Source organism: Labeo rohita, chromosome 2 (genome assembly GCF_022985175.1).
Source record: "Labeo rohita strain BAU-BD-2019 chromosome 2, IGBB_LRoh.1.0, whole genome shotgun sequence".
Lineage (NCBI taxonomy): Eukaryota > Metazoa > Chordata > Actinopteri > Cypriniformes > Cyprinidae > Labeo > Labeo rohita.
In genome coordinates, this window is record NC_066870.1 from 23815711 (window position 1) to 23833043 (window position 17333).

Sequence of the window (17333 nt, forward strand, 5' to 3'; positions counted from 1 at the left end):
TTTTTTTTTTTTTTGTGTGTGTGTGCTGTTACGCTCATTTGGTTTGAAGTCTTTTACAAAGAGACAGGCAGAACGATACCAGAAATACACTATCTATTGTGTATTGATGCGTTTTGATGCTTCGCTGGTTATTTTTTGTCACTTAAGTTTTAATCAGGTTGTTTGTCTGGTTGGGCAAGTAAAAAAATAAACTAGCTCGAAGGCTGATGGTCAGCTAGCTGTAGCTCGACCTATAATTATTATTAGGGGCCAAGCACCGAAGGTGCAATGGCACCTATTGTATCCATTGGTGTTCTTCTTCTTCTTCTTCCGCTCGAGTCTATGGCTGGCCATAGAACCGTTTGCGGGAAAGTTGGGAAATTTGGCACACTGATAGAGGACAGTCCCAACATTAACCACAGCAAGTTTGGAGTCTCAAACTCAAACTCTCTAGCGCCACCACTTGTCCAAAGTTTCAATCATTTTATGCTAATAACTTTTGAACCGTAAGGCACAGAATCAAAATTTTTCCTCTGAATCCTTGGCTCATGCCGAGTCGAATTAAGTCCAAAATTCAAAAATCGTAAGGTTTAGTTTGTTTTCTATACATTTTTTTTTCGTAAAACCTACTTTTTCAAACTCGTCCTAGACGTTTTTTCTGATTTTCACCAAAATTGGCTCAGCTCATCTTCAGACCATGCTGGCACAAAGTTATGGAATTCAAGTTGATTAGTCAATCCGTTCTTGAATAACATGCAAATGAATTCTATGAAAAGTACTCAAAAATGGTTGTGAGGCTATATCTCTGCAACGGTTTGGCATATTCAGACCAAACTTGGTGTGTGTCATAGCAAGCATGACCTTAGGCTACCTGCAGTGTTTCAGCGCAGTGCCACCTAGTGGTGAGGAGATATGAAAAATGGCTATTTTTGCTTATAACTTCTGAATGGTTTGGCCAAAAATCACAAAACAATCCAATTCGTTGCATCATGTTGAGTCCAACCATACCCAATTTTCCCATGTCAGCCATTCTGGGTGCCGGCCATACTGAATTTTGTCCAAAAATGCTATATTTTACAAACGCATTGACGTATCGTTACGAAACTCAGTATGTGTCTTCGGCACCATGCCCTGACAGTACTCAAAAAAGTTTGGGTGCAGCGCTACCTTGTGGTAAAAAGTTATAAAGAAATTTACAAAAATGCTAATAACTTCTGCTTACATTAGCCTATTGTAATGAAAGTGATCTCAATAGATTCCTTGGGTCATGCTGAGAACATTGATACCCATTATGGCAAAATTGTCCACCATTTTGATTAATGTTGAAAACCTATTTTTTCAAACTCCTCCTAGATCGTTAGTCCGATTTACACCAAATTTGACTCATCTTCAGACCTTGCTGACAAAAAGTTATGGATTTCGTGTCGATATATGAAACCGTTTTCGTTTAGCGCATCAACGAATTTGCTGGAAAGCTGGCGAACTACATCTGAGGCTGTGTCTCTGCAAAACTGTGACATACTGACACCAAATTTTATATGTGCCATTGTCACCTCACACTGACCACGGCACATCAATTTGGTAACAGCGCCACCTATTGGTCAGAAGTAATACACCATTCATTAAACATTAATAATGAAATTTCCAAAAATGCTAATAACTTCTGATTGCATTAGCCTATTGTAATAAAACTGGTCTCAAAATATTCCTTGGGTCATGCCGACAACGTACATACCAATTATACCACAGTTGGCCGAACTTCCTTTCCGCCATTTTGATTAATGTATAAAACCTACTTGTTCGAACTCCTCCTAGACCGTTGGTCCGATTTTCACCAAATTTGACTCAAATCATCGTCGGACTGTACTGACACAAAGTTATGGATTTCAAGTCGATAGACATAATAGTTTTCGTACAGCACCACTACAAATTTGAGACATGATGCAAAAATGAGTGTGATTATTACTGGTTATATTTATGATTTTTCAGCCATTTCAATTGATATCATCCTAAAATGGCTTTAATTACTCATTGTTGTAGTCAGTCTGTTGCTCCCTGCTGTGCTTAGCTTCTCATTCTGCCTCTTTTGTGCTTGGCCCCGCAATTGTTGCTTGCAGCTATATTTATTATTATTATTATTATTATTATTGAGAACATACATAAAAAAGTCGTTCTGTCTGATGATGATGCAGTAACTACCGTGGGGGGAGAAAAAAAAAATCTTCGTTCTGTCCAAAGATTGTAAACAGTCCGTCACGTCCGTCAGATTGAAGATATTTTAGTGGTAATGTGATCAAAAATATTTAAGACCCATCGAATCTGAATTTAAGACTTTTTAGGGCCTTTTATTAGGAAAACGTTATTCAAGACTTTTTAAGGACCCACGCACCACTGACATGTTGGACAACTCAAACAATGTTTTAAAAGCACATTTTCTTCATATTCATACCTCCACCAAAGTCGTCCAATAAATTATTTTATGTGTGCATTACCTTCACCTTTCAAGTGGACACAATCCTTTTGAATAACAGAAAAAAAAGAAAACAATTCTTAAAAGAGTCATATTCAAAACCACCGATCCACTATCTCGCCGGCAGCAAAATGAATAAAGAAATAAATACATCATAAATCGCAAAAATTGCTAAGCATCTATCAAAGTTAATTACTAAAGAGAAGAGTTATCAGGTAGTTCAGTTCTATTGGCTTAAATGTCTGGACTACAATGTCTTTGCTTTCTTCTCGTTCCATTTCAGGAGCTTGCCAAAAAGCACCTGGTGGTTCCCTTGTGCTGTTTCTCTCTGCTTCAACAACAAATTTGCGTAGTGACAGCCATTGGCAAGTACTCCAGCTTCACTGCCCAGCAGCAGATACCTGGGCTATAACTCACACAGCAAAACATTAAAATCCCAGACCTCCACATAAAAAGCACGCTATACAATTGCCATCAAAATGTCATCCCTGCATTAATTCTCTGCAAACTCTGGACCTCGGCCTTAGCGATACACACTTCCAGCATGGTAAGGAAAGATCTCTCTAAGGGCTTAGTCTATGAGCCCAAGGTTAATCCGGTCCCGTTGGCTATTAGCATTTATACTTATTGACACATCATATTTAGAGGAAAACAAGTCCAGTAAACGAACCTTCGGGTTATTCAGTGCCTTTGGATTGCTTTTTGAATGTGGCCTGCCAAGGACAGTATGCTACTCCAGGTCACCACTACTACAAACTCTTGGCCTTGGTAGAAATAAGGAGGTCTGAAATTCCCTGAAGAAGGCTATCTTTTAGTATTCCCATTCATCTCAATGGCAGCTGCTCGGCTGGCACAGGAACGCAGGAAACTTACATCATGATCATGCTGATTGGAACAAGCCCCAAGCCCCTTACTAGTGACTTTCCTGACCTTTAAAAGGGAGAATTATCCATTTCACACTTTCAAACAATGAAATAAGAACAATACTTTTGAGAGAAGTCTCTTTTGCTCACCAAGACTGCATTTTTCTATTTTAATATATTTTAAAATGTAATTTATTGAGGTGACCAAGCTACACTAACCAGTCAAGTCGTAACCCCTTGGTAGAAACAGCGCTGAGATGGCGTTCAACTGATTTATTTTTTACAAACCATGGACAGAAAAAAATGTTCTGCCTGTGGATTTTAGCTATGAACTCGCTGTTGTCCTCTTTAAATTTCTCCCAGTGCAAAACAACAAAAAGAGTATTTTTTAGACCACCATCCAATAGTATCATTGGGGCCCTATTAATCTCTATAGGAGCCCTTCAGGAAGAGATAGGCGGCTCTTGAAGAAAGCTTGTTTTCAAGCAACCATAAAATGACAACAGCTGGTGGCTGAGACACAAGGACTCGTTGCACACTGAGTCTGGAACAACACTTCCCAGACTGCATCTGGAAATTTGACATGTAGCAAATTCATCCTGCCGATAAAAAAGACCAAAGACGTGATCACATTTTCATGATTTTAAACTATAGGACAGTTTTGTGAGCATCTACTTATATATGTAGCATCAGAAAAATGAAAGACACTGCGGCACACCGTCAAACAGTCTGTACGGGAGCAGAACTGTCCTGCCTTTCACAATGAATAGTGCCGAGACCTCTGGTTTTGTTGTTTAGCCACATTAAGTGTATACTTTGGCTCAGTTCTGCATCCAAGTTTTGCATGCTTTTTAAAGTTATTCCAGAAGGCCGATTTGTATGCTTTGCATGTTGAGTAATACAGAATACTCTGACAATCTTGAAAATAAAAAATGAAAAAAAAAAGTGAACACTATTTCACAATAAGACACTTTGGTTTCCTTTTTCCTGATGCTGCTGTGAGAACATTTAACAAGCACATAACTTTTGTCAATTTCTTGAACACAGTTCTCAGAGATCCTGTGCGAGGGATAGGGAATGCTTTCAATCATTTTGGCTTGGCCTTTAAGGCCTAGCACTTTCATGCAAGCAGTTTTGGTAGGAATTCATCTGCTAAGGACATAAATGTACATAGTTGATGTAATAACATGGTGGTAGCTGACTATGTTACCTGCATCAACTTCTATAGAAGCAAGCAGGCGGTCAAATATCGTCCTGAGGGGAAAGATTTTGCAATCCTCGATTTAAGACCAAAACATGAACCCTCTTGCACATCCTACTAAAATTATGTCTGGGTTCAAGTTAGTTGCCAAAGTGGAACCATATTGAAGTACAAGCTCACCTCTGAGAAGACTCTGGATCAAAGCAGGTCTTTGCGACATCTGTGACCTCGGGGTCACAGCAATCACCATCATCGTAATCATAGTGAATGCTGTTGCACTCTGGGTTGCAGATTCCATCCCTCCGCTTCCAGTTGTAGCAGGGCCCCAAACGCAAGCAGTCGCCCCCATCGTGGCCCGTAAGAGGATGGTCGCACTCGGGATCGCAGTGGCGGTTCCCCACCTTTGCGATGTGGCAGTTGCTGAGGACGAAGCGCCGTTGGAGGGAAGAGTTGGAGATGGTGTGAATGCTGAGCTCAAGGGTGATGTTGTAAGGTCGGAAGGCGTCTTCCAAGGCCTGGTGTTGAAGCTGGATCTGCTGCAGAGAGACTGTAGGATCGCTGCCGTCATCCTTACAGATGTTCACGATGCGGTAACGTAGGCGCTTCTCGGCTCGCAGTTCCCAGTGCTGGTTATAACTGAGGGCGATGTCGGCATTGTCACATACGGTGACGCCACATGTAGGCGGAAGAAATGGAGAAACAAGCTGGCGCTCTGGGACAGGAAGAGCCGCAATTACTGGGTTGTGACGGTCTTTGTAAGGCGCCCACTGATTCTCGACCTCAAGGAAATCTGCCCACTGGGACAAGACGGGAGTTTGTCTCTCTGCATGGGATTGGTGACCTTTAAGAAGTTCCTCATGAGTGCGCGCATAGCCCCAAAGCGTGACGCCTCCCAAATGCCCGCGGAAACTGTGCTCGTGATCCGACAGATCCCCGCCAAGCAGAAACAGGCGGCAGGCTTTGATGTAGGGACTGTATAGGTCACCTGACTGTTCTCTGCTTTCGCCAACCTTGGAGTTGTCTACGTACAGCGCCATCTTGTGGCCGTCATAACTGGCCACCACATGAGTCCAGCTGTTGGGTTGGTAGCGATGGTGTGCGACGATAGTGGTGGGTTTGAGCGCCCGATCCGTGCGAAGTGAGAAGAAAAACCTGCCGTCTTTTCTTCCTGTAGGGTCTGCTGCTCGAATCCCAACAGACCAACCTTTTTTGCTCAAGGGATACGAGCAGTTGTCAAACACGCCTAGAAAAAAAAAAAAAAACACAAATGAAAGAGTCAATGAGCAGAAATGTAGCTTCATCAAGCACAGAGTAACTGGTGTTTAATTATCTGAAGAGTTTAGGAGTTTAAGTCATTTCCATTCAACAAATCCACTGATATTCCCAGCCGCCTTTCTTAGGAGCAGTCACATCTGGCAGCCAGATGTTACCGTCGAAGGACAGAGAGAGGTCAGGGAACCCCTTCACCCTCCCAACAACACACGCACATGCGAGCACATACACACTCGGGTGCATTATTCCCTGCAAACGGGAGAACGAGAGATGAGCAGCTTTAAACAAAATATCCTGAGGGACGCGGACCACACTGAAATTTCATTCATTGGAAAAGCCTGCCGATGTGTGTACTGCGTGTGACAACACCTGCTAATTTGTGCGCGTATCAGCCCTTAAGTCATGAATCTGAAGATAAACCATTCCACTTGGATGCTACTACATTTTCAAAGCCTAGGTTCTTATCTTACTGTTTTTATAGTGTCTGTCTCCCACTAAATAAAAGACTCCTAATAGTAGTACCTCAGACTGGCCCAGAGTGCTGAGTTTGGCTGGAGACGAAGTGTGCTGAAGAAATACTTTCTTAGTAACCTTGTATAACTGATGGCTTCGATATGATAAGTGTTTATGAGAGACAGAGAAAAAGTTAGTTTCGCTTAATAGCGAAAGAAAAGTTAGCATTTAAAAGAGCACTTCCAGTAAAGCCTTTGAACGCTCATTTGGCAGAGTGAGGGATTTTTAAAAACTGGCTTTATAACAATAGATTCGTCCACTGATTGTTAAAAGAAAGCTGTTGACCTCAGAAAGAGCTGGAGTGAATGTCCACATGATTTTAGTGATGATGATGAATATGTCAAAGGGAAATAATACAATCTTAACAATAGCAAGATGGTAGAAACCCTCATTTATTTAAGAGGTTTGCGAGATTTGTCGTCATTGGGGAATACTGATTTTCTCCAAGTGGTGGATGATTTTAAAATGGAATATCTAATGCTCACTTTGAGGTCTGACAGATGACTCATCAGTGTTAGAAACAGATGAATAATATTTGCACCCCCTTTCGCCTAAAAGCATGTATTTTGGCATCCAAGGTAGAGGAAAAGCCTCGCGCAGGTTACAACCAGAGAACTCTGGGCTTTGTTCTCCTTACTGGGAACTAGTCTCAGAAGCACTTCCAGATATAATCATTTCCACATTGACCCTCCTCAGCAGCCATACAAAAATGCACATTTACCTGATTATGAAAGCTCCCTTGGGGGATCCGGCACCTTCTGTGATGTTCCACAGCTTATTTTGTTTATTTGTGTTTTTTTGTAATCGCAATGTGCATACTGAAAAAGTCAACTCAGATGCCTGTCAAAACCACACAGCAAAATAACCCAGCGCCAGTGTGTTGGAAGACAACAAGATCTTTTATAAAAACTAAATAAAAACTTTTTTTATGAAAAATCACCTATAGTTTCTGCTTCGAAAATGTTTTAAATATACAAAACAACTGAGCTGCATGGCAGCTAGCTGTTAACATGAGTACAATGTCCAGAACATGCAGCTTATGAATCAAACCTTGGAAACGCAGAGTGCCATATGTACTAAACAAGTGATTAAATAAAGCAGACAGGACACACTGAGCAGGTGGTGGCCACTTGTTCCTCTAACACTCCTCCCCTATAGCACTACTCATCGTTTGCACCTCGTAAGCAGCTGATTTCCCATTCTCCTTTCATCTGTTCGTCAGCTGATATCCTCAAACAAAGGCCTCTTAAATGAAACAACAACGTGTCAAAGCCGTGACACAACACAGAGTCCGCCGCACACTATTTGATGCACTTGATGAACTGAGCCGAGTTCGAGGAATGAATCTGACTTACCATAATCACTTTGGTCTGTATGGCTGTACGCCTTTCAGCACTATTTATTCTGATTAGACAGTTGCTAATTGTGAATTATGTATCCTTCAAGTTATAACTGCTGCTGTAAGTAATAGCCAATGACAATTCCAATTCCTAAAGAACCTAAGAAAAAGCTGCATCCCTGCTTCCAATATAAAAACCTGATTGTAGACAATGAGAACATGATTGCACAGACACCCACCTGCAATGATGGCAGGGTTATTCTGGCCCCCCTCCGGCTTGACCCACAGCTCCAAAGTGAACTTGGAGCGGGGCAGTTCTATGCCAAGTGCAGGGTTCACCTTTAGTTGCTCCGCCTGACCGCTGAAATACACGGCTGTCATCCACTTTGCGGGCACGTTGCGCACATCTGCCTTCCACAGCTCCCCAGCAGTGCTCTGCAGCCCCTCTTGCTCCCCGGAGTACTCCTCATTTTCTGTAGAGAAGTCAGTGTGGTGGACATGGGTGTGCTGCGCATCTTTTGGGACTTCTTCTCCTTTGTTGAACTCTGGAAGGCTCCGTGCAACCCTTCTTAGCGAGGACGAGCTGTCTGCCAAATTACCACCCTGTTCTGTCTGCAAAGGGTGTACTTTTGATATGGACTGAAGGGGTTTGTGAGACTTGGTAGAGCTAGGATCAGTGGCCCCCTGTGACTGTTTGCCTGCTTTCTTCCATATGTAAGTCTTTTCTTGTGGTTCATCGTATGTCTCCTTCTTATTAATTTCCAATTTAGATAACTCAGCCGCATTCGTGCTGCACTCACCTGAACACGACCTCACCGTTTTGGTTTTCCTCAAGTGCAAGTCTATCACGCGAGTGTACCTTCCAGCGACGCCCGCTAGAGGGTACTGCTGCGCCGCGGAGCGCGGCGGCCGCTTGCGGCTGATGGAGCCGCACTGCTCTCCAGCAAGCGCTCGGTCCGCTCTCTGTGCCAGTGTCCGCTTGTACTTCTGGATATGATCTGGCTGAGCCCTGTTCAGCGGCCATGTGTGAAACACTGCAAGAATAATAGCCAGTAGTCTAAAAAACATCATTTTATTGAGGTGAAGCTGTAGCTTTCAGAGCGTGGACATCTATTTGTTTGTTTTGAATTGCACTTGAGAGGGGAGCTAATAGTTAATTCGCTTAAATTGTTTCGAGTGCCTTTACTTCATTAATGATAGCTTCAGTTGTGTTTAAGCTGCAATAGGTGTGTTAAGGAGTTTTAAGGATTTTAATTGTATTGACAAGGGAAGTAGAAATTGCCAGTGCTTCACGGTGGATAGTCTGTTCCTCACTTAATTTACCATTTAAGTGGCGCAAATTTTGAGTAACTGATCGCACACTGTTCACTTTAAATCTTTCCTCCCTGCCTTTTAAATGCACAGGTTCAAACACCTCGTGTCTCGGGGCTCTCCTCAAAGCTGCCTCTTCAGCGCGCAGTGACTGCGTAAAAGTCTAATTGTCATTCACCTATAGTTCATTTACGCGCGCAATAATGTATCCTCATTCTGGTCGAGTGAAAGCGATAATATCGCGTTTGGTTGCAGACTTACATAGCTTGCTGTCTGTACAGTGTAAGGTTGTTTGGAGAGATGTAATGCTGGAGAAAGGTTATTTGAGATTGCCACCTTTCACCGGCGCGCAATAGGTCGCGTCCAAAATGCTCGCGGTCACGCTTCGTTCTGCGAATAAACCGCCAAAAAGTCTGTCGAGGTTTATTCTAAGAGTGGAGTGTTTCAGATATCAGGGAGCTGTGAAAGTCCGCTTAAAAGATTTTATTTTCTCAAAATATGGATCAATATCCAAAAATGTGAAGGTACTGAAAGGAGATTTGTCTTTTTGGCATGCCGGTCCAAGTGAAAACGGCTCTTTGGATCACCTTGAGATGGTGCGGAGACTCCTCTTGCGCTCCGTGTGTGTCTGTATTCCCAAGCTCAGTCCCGCTGCATGCGCTCTCCACATCTCCACATCAGATCAAACTAACGCGCTAAACGTTTTATCTGTTTCCTCCAGCCTGACATCACAAACCCAGCCCCTTACCCAACCATTAGGAAAGAAAACTTCACCCAGGTCCAACCCAGCCCTTGCATGCATGCATCCACTCTCACTTTCTTCTCCCCCAATGCCATTGACATCTAGCTGCTACACCTACTTCTGTACTGTAATGCAAGAGACAGCACATCTGCCTGACATGTGAAGCGGGGCTGAAACACTGCACATGTAGGAAAAGACAAGTGAGAGATGTGTAAACACTGAAAAACAAGGATGGACCCTATGAGCAATTCCAGAACGCTCTCTTAGAGAGAAGTTAACAGTAATGACTAAAAGATGCTGTGGCAATCAAAAGCAAACAGTCAGGTGGATCTGATTTTCCCTAACATGAAATGAAATTAATATTATTGCTGATCCTGTTTCTACCTGCATATCGGAAACGCTCAATTTACACAACAAACCCTTCAAACATTACATTTTATGCATGGCTTTAAAATACTAAAAATGACAGCTAAAAGGCCAAATCTTTTGAATTTGAATATACACTCACTTTATAACAAAATAGCTAATTCTGATACAATAATGAGGCCGTTGTCAACCTTTTGCAGTTTGTCAAAAAAAATAAGGATCTATTGCTTCTGTTTTTTTTAAACATTAATAGCAGTAAAAACTTCTTACAAGTTAGACTAGTAAACAAATAATTAAAATCTTCAATGTTTGGAAGGAATTAGCAGTTCATGTATGTCTCTCCTGCTCTCCCGTTCAATTGAAAATCCCCATTTCAGCCTCTACATCAGACCGCTATGTGAAAATTTATCAGTAAATTATCTTTAATTTATTTGTGAGAGAAAGAAAAACCCTCAAGATATCTGTTACTAACAAGCACTGAAACTAAACATCTGACTTTCCTTACAATTGTGTTCAGCTGTCAAACGGCTGGAAGGAGACGACTGCTTAATCTAATACGTAATTTAATATTTTAATATAATAAAATGCTTGCTCTGTGCTGTGCCTAAATTTTCCCTGCGTGGAAGTTTGCATCTTTCTGGTGCTTTTAACTTGCAGTGCATCCTACGAGAGTTCACATACTAATAAAATCTGAGTGGTTTGTTCTTGTCACTCTTTCTTAGTCTGAGTTTAATCATCAAGTGAATTCATAATTTAAATTACTACTTACTTAATTTATTTTTTGAACATGCAGTTAGGGAAAGCCGTAGTGGTTCCCATTAGGATTATAATGACCAAAGATAACTTGTAAGACAATTAAGGTAGAAAATTCCATTTCTATTCTTTCCCTCAGGACTTTTCGTCATATGTCAAATCTCATGATTAATGATTTAAAATTAATCATGTATCTGATTGTGCTTGTGAATAAAGTCTAAACTGATAGAGAATGGCTTACAGTAATCTCGTTCTATTCAGTATCATTGTATATGCACTTTTATCTACTTACATTAATGCTAGTATGCCATATTTCTTTTTCCAAAAATATCCATGAATTCACACTTTCAGCTGAGAGTTGAAAAACGTCAATGACAGACACATCAGAGCTCGCCTGCCACATTTTCTTATGCGGTCAGAGTCAGTGTTGAGGGTAACGCATTACAAGTAACGCAAGTTACGTAATATTATTACATTTTCCAAGTAACTAGTAAAGCAGCGCATTAATTTTTAATAGACAAGAAAATATCTGTGTTAGCCAAAAATACATTGTATGGGTCAAAATTATAGATTTTTCCTTTATGCCAGAAATCATTAGGATATTACGTAAAGATCATCAGTGATGGGGGTAATGCATTGCAAGTAACGTGAGTTAGGTAATCAGATTACTTTTATTCAAGTAACTAATAAATAGTAAAGTAACGCAATACTTAATTTACAAGAAAATATCTGTTACATTTTCAAATAAGTAACGCCAGTTACTCCCCCCCCCATTTATTGATTAAAAGCTCTCCTTTCCCCATGTTGAGAGAAATCAGAAGTAACATGTTAGTTCTAGAATAAATGTGAACATGCATTAATTCATCTAACTCACAAAAAACAGACTCAGCATTTCTCAAAATGAATAAAAACAGTGAAATTCAACTCAGAGCATGATGCAAACCTGCAATAATTAAATATGTTAAATAATACAAATATCCTTTATGCATTTAATACTATTTTATTAACTGATGTCTTTGCTGCCAACCTTCGATGATGCAATTCAACCATACTAATAAGCAAAATTTACTCAATATAATCTAACATTTGTTTTCCTTTTTTTATTGCTGAAGAGTTCATAATTTTTCTTCTGCTGTCTACTGTACAGACGTGAATTAACTTTTCTCAAAGCCTGAGGCTTTTGGTGTAAAAAGGTTTTTACATTTGCCAAAAATAGAACTTTTTATATTAAAAACAACCAAGCAAGCCCTGCCCAGATTTAAAAAAATAACGCAAAAGTAAAGTAACACATTAATTTCCATAAAAAGTAACTAAGTAACGTAATTAGTTACTTTTTTAAGGAGTATTATATATTGTAATGCATTACTTTAAAAGTAACTTTCCCCAACACTGGTCAGAGTATCTTTACCGTTTTGTACAGTGAATAATAGCCCTGAATGTCATTCAGCACTGCAGGTGCATATAGAGTGATGTGACTTGCAAATGAGTAGATTTGTGACTGCGAAACAACTCAGCAACCACATACAACACCTCACGCTGCAATGGTCAAAAAGTTAGACACGCTGCTGTTTAATTTCCTAAACGTACCAGTTTTCGCCTCACCGTTTTTGTCAGGCTCAATTTGCAAACGGCCCCGACTTGGGGTAACTGGCAGTTATGGCAGGGGCCCCTTTAGGGGTAGAAAGGGCCCTAACAGTGGGAGGTAAGAATTCCGCAACCAGCCCAAGGATCTGCCTGCAAAACATTCAGCTTTTTTGTATCAAAGTGCTTTGAGATACAGCTGCAACTGTGTAAAAAAAAAAAAAATTGAATGGTCGCTCCCGGGCCTCACCCCCCACCGCAAAGGACCTCTAAGAGATTATCCTTCATTTGAGGCTGCCCTACCCCAACCCAGTTCTAAATGACCAGAAACGCAATGGGAAAATCAAACCTGATGTGTTGGACAAAAAAAAAAAAAAAAAAAGAAGCCTAGTCCAAAGTCCAAAGCCAACCCCACCGCCTCCCTCATCATCAGAGGTAGAAAATCAAAAATAGACTATTAATCCGTAGCAGATATTTACTGCATTTTCAACCAGTGACAAAACTGTTATTCTATCACTTGGGAGACACAACTAATTTCCACGAGAGAGGAAATAATTCCACAGAATAGATATTTAAAAAGATACAGTGAGGGAAGCAGGTGTGCACTGTGTGAACTATAACGTCATTTCCTAGTTAGTCATGGCTGGCTTGGCTTTAAGACTGGATTATTCGGAGTGAGCATCTGACAGCTTTTTTTTTCCCTTGATTTCCCCTCCTTATGTTCTAGATATACCTCAAAAACACGTCTCAGTGGATTTTACAGCTTTGCAGAGGGAGTTGATGCAGTTCATCTTCAACAAGCCAGGACTGTATGAGGTCTTCTTGATGCTCTAAAAAAAAATAATAAATAATAAATAAATACATCCACTTTCTATCAACCCAAATATCCATTTTATATTTCAATAATGCTTGCATTTTCAAAAAATGTCGGAATTAATACAGTGGCTCCTTTAGTACCGTCTCAATCGTTAAATGCACTATAATGGATAAATATTTGGTATATCTGTTTTGCATGCTTGCATCCATATGACAGTGTGTGTGCATATGTGTGTGTTGGCGGGCAGGAGGCGGACAGCTGGGATTTGTTACTCATTTTCCTGCGCTGCCCATTAATATCAAACACAGACATCTGATCCAATTAAAGTGCCTAATGTTTTAAAAGATTTAATTTTGTTATTGTTTTTTAGACCATTGGATACTCACTCCAAACAAATGATCGGTGTTTCTCAACAATTAAATGATTTTTAACTACTGTAAGAAAGATATAACAAAGTCATACAATGAATCAAGGCTATCATTTTAGCCTGAGATTAAAAATATAACTCATATTTTTTTGTTTTATAAGAACAGACATGAATTCAGCATGATATTTTTTTTTTTTTTTGAGTGGTGTAATTTATTACTTTCCTTCCAAAAGACACATTGTACTCAACAGTGGCAGATCAGTCAAGCATCTTCAATATATTTGAAGTATATTATGAGTTAAAAGGGGTTTATTTCTCCCTTTAGAGCCATAATAGAAGCACTAGAGATATATAAATGTTTAAAATGGCAACCACAGTTAGCCCATTTGTAATTGAGAGACAGCGCTGGCCAATGTAAGAGCAGACACAACTCATACAGACATTTTGCCCGATATCCTCCCATGAGGGCTTATCCATTTGGAATTTTAGTTGGCTTTAAACGCTTTTGTTAACTGTGTTAACAACGCCAGCTACTAGAGCTTAATTTCCAACGAGATACAAGTAAAGAACATCTGAATCAACAAAAGTAAGCGTCGGAGGGCTTTGAAGTGTGGTTCATTATGGAGGTCAGGCAGGGAAAGCAGTGCTGTAATTAACTTATTGCATGTGAAGAAAAGGATTTGTCCCGCCAAAAGAACATATAATGGTAAAGTACAATGAGAACAGTATCAGCAAAGCTCATCTTTCATATGGTAACCTGTCAAAAATATATATGAAGATTATTTCTACACATGTCCTTTGGTCAAATTAATGCGCTCTGCAAGCTATCCAGTAAATCTGCGAGCTGAAATTACAATTTTCCCACCTTATGCGAGATGAATATGAAACAGCTGATTCCAAATATCATGGGCAGGGAAAATCCCTTTTTTTTATTAAAAAAAAAAAAAAAGTTCAAATAAACAAATAAATAATTTATAATAATAATTTTAATATATCCAAACCAGGATAAACCCATAGCCAGAAATTTAAAAGGGTTAACATTTCATTTTAGTTACGTGGTAAGTCTTTTATTGCGTAAGTGAGCATTTTAAAATAATATTTGACTGTCAAACTGATGTATAGTGATACCTGTGTCCTCGTTTGAATCTCTGGCTCTGGTGTGTCTAAAGATACAGTACTAACTCCCCCTGCTGTGTAAAATGGAAATTTCAGCCACTGGTATCAATAGGAATTATTACAGACAAGCAAGGGAAGCTGATTAATCATATGCCATCCAATCCCTATGCAATGTTAATGCAAATTGTATACAAAGACAGAACATGTAGGCTGGCACTAGTTAATTTCACTAATGGCCTCAAGCTATTCAGTGATTGCCTGGTTAACATCACTTTAAGGGAAATATATTGTAGTCTCTTAATGTAATTAACAGAACAAATACATAATAAATACTGTAATTTTACAGACATCTTAACAAATACATAACAGCTGTCAGGTTTACACTTTTTTTTTTACTTTTAAACAAAATGCACATTATATTTACTGTTACTGAAAAAATGCAGAAATAAAATTAAAAAAAAAAAAAGATGAAGAAGAAATAATTTAAGCTATTCTGGACTATCTTCAAAAAATATATAAAAAATATTTATTCACCCTCAGGTCATTCCAAATATGTATTGTTTATTTATTTTTAATTTAATTTAATTTAATTTAATTTAATTTAATTTAATTTAATTTAATTTAATTTAATAATTTAATTTAATTCAATTTTTTTGAAGACTATACTGGGGGACTGAATTCAAACGTAAGATTTCATACTTCAAAAAAGGATGATACAGACTAAAGTATAAAAAGATATGATTAAAGTATAAAAGTATTTTTTTAAAAAACACCTCTTATGCACTACATACCAAGTCTTCCTAAGACATAGAACAGTTTTGTTTGAAATACAGAGATGCACAATAAACATTTATTATTATTATCATGATACAATATTAGCTATGATACATGTTCTTCAGAATACTTTAATGACTAGAAAGTTCAAAAGAACAGCATTTATTTGAAGATATCTTGTAACATTATAAATGTCTTCTGGTCAAATAAATGTATCGTTAAAAAAAAACAAAAAAAAAACACTTCTTCAGTCCTTTAAACAAACTCTTATTTTTTGGGGGGGTATGCCTTCAAATTATTGTGTGCTTTGGAAAATAGTGTCAAATTTATATGGGTGATACTTTTATAGTGCTTTTAGCTCCATAATGAAGTTTGAAAGCTTCAGTAACTGGTCATTATGTTGTTTGGGGCAACATGAGCGTGAGTAAACGACAGCAATTTTTATTTTTGGATGAAATATCCCTTTATGAAGTCTGATGGGACACATCCTCTGGTCAAAGATGTGCCGATGACAGAGAGAAGGTATGGTAGAAGATCAGAGAAGATATTTTGGATCGTGAGGGCAGGTGGTCACACGGTGGGTGGTAGAAAGCTGGAGCAGCTTCTCATCTGGCATGGTCTCAAAAAAAGTCTGGATCAGAGTGGGTTGTGTAGAACTGTGGGCTACTGATGTTGACCACTTTGTTTTTTAAGTAGACGAAGAAGGGGGAACAGGTTCGGGGGGGGGGGGCTCTGTTTCTATTTTTCTAAAGCCACAGCTTAAGGCAGGGAAACATCCTGACTACACTCCTCAGAATGGATATAAGGACAGGTTTTGGGGAAAAATCAAAGTAAAGAGGTTTTAAAAAAATCGGAAAGGGCAAAAGGACTTCAGGTTCAGCTGAAGCCTTCACTGCACTGCTTAAACAGACAAATAAAACTGCTGAATAGAACCAGCCCAGACCAGCATTACTTTACCATGTTGGTTCATCTATCTATTAGGGGTTTAACAGTATATTGTGAAAAAAAGCAACAGTATGAATTGTGGATAGCGCAATATCTGTCATATATAATTCAGCTAGACTGTCTCAGCCTAAACTTTTAATTTAGCATCAAACATGGTAATAAAGCATCAAATATGGTAAACTCTTGAGTTTTCATGTGTGATTAATACACTAAAAACAAAATAATTTATTTAATAAAATACAATATTGAAAACTTTTTAAATGTTTGTAGTCAGGGAAGTAATACTTGTGTTAAAAGTAATAATAAAAAAAAAAACGTAGCATTTTACTTTATAAGCATTAATTTAATTGATCTATATCAGAACACCAATACTGTATATTATGCATATTGTTTAGAAAATTGTGACACAAGACAACAAGCATGTGTTAGCTGTATTTGGTAACCATATTTATGCTGTGTCTTTGGATTTTGATTTTGATTTTAACTAATAAAAACATAAAAAAAATATAATATAAAATATCACAATTAACTGTATGATTTTTTCAGGTCAGGTCATTAAAAAAAAAAAATTAAATGAATCGAAATGGCATAAAACTTGGTGACTTTGTGGACAAAGAAGTCCCTCTTTTAGGATGTTTAGGGTTTAACCTGACCCCCAAATTTTTTTCATATTATCACCATGAACTAAACTGAAAAATGCAGATCTTCTTTAAAGTGAGTTTTACATAAAATGTTGCTGTTTTATGTAAATGTACACTACCAGTCAAAAGTTTTTGAACAGTAAGATTTTTAATGTTTTTTTTAAAGACATCTCTTCTGTTAACAAAGCCTGCATTTATTTGATCCAAAATACAGCAAAATCAGTAATATTGTGAAATATTTTTACTATTTTAAATAACTTCTTTCTATTAGAATATATTTTAA

The 17333-nt window shown here is 38.6% G+C and overlaps 1 protein-coding gene across 1 annotated transcript in view; it reads right to left on the reverse strand.

Annotated features, from left to right (window-relative positions):
- pappa2 (pappalysin 2) overlaps positions 1-9756 on the reverse strand; it is a 69176-nt gene extending 59420 nt beyond the window's left edge. Inside the window, exons 1-2 of the mRNA XM_051097102.1 lie at positions 7877-9756; positions 4694-5756 (exon numbers count right to left, since the gene is read on the reverse strand). Of these exons, the coding sequence (XP_050953059.1) occupies positions 4694-5756; positions 7877-8708 (1895 nt within the window). The 5' untranslated portion in view covers positions 8709-9756. The remainder of the gene's footprint in view (positions 1-4693; positions 5757-7876) is intronic.
- Between the last annotated feature and the right edge of the window lie 7577 nt (positions 9757-17333).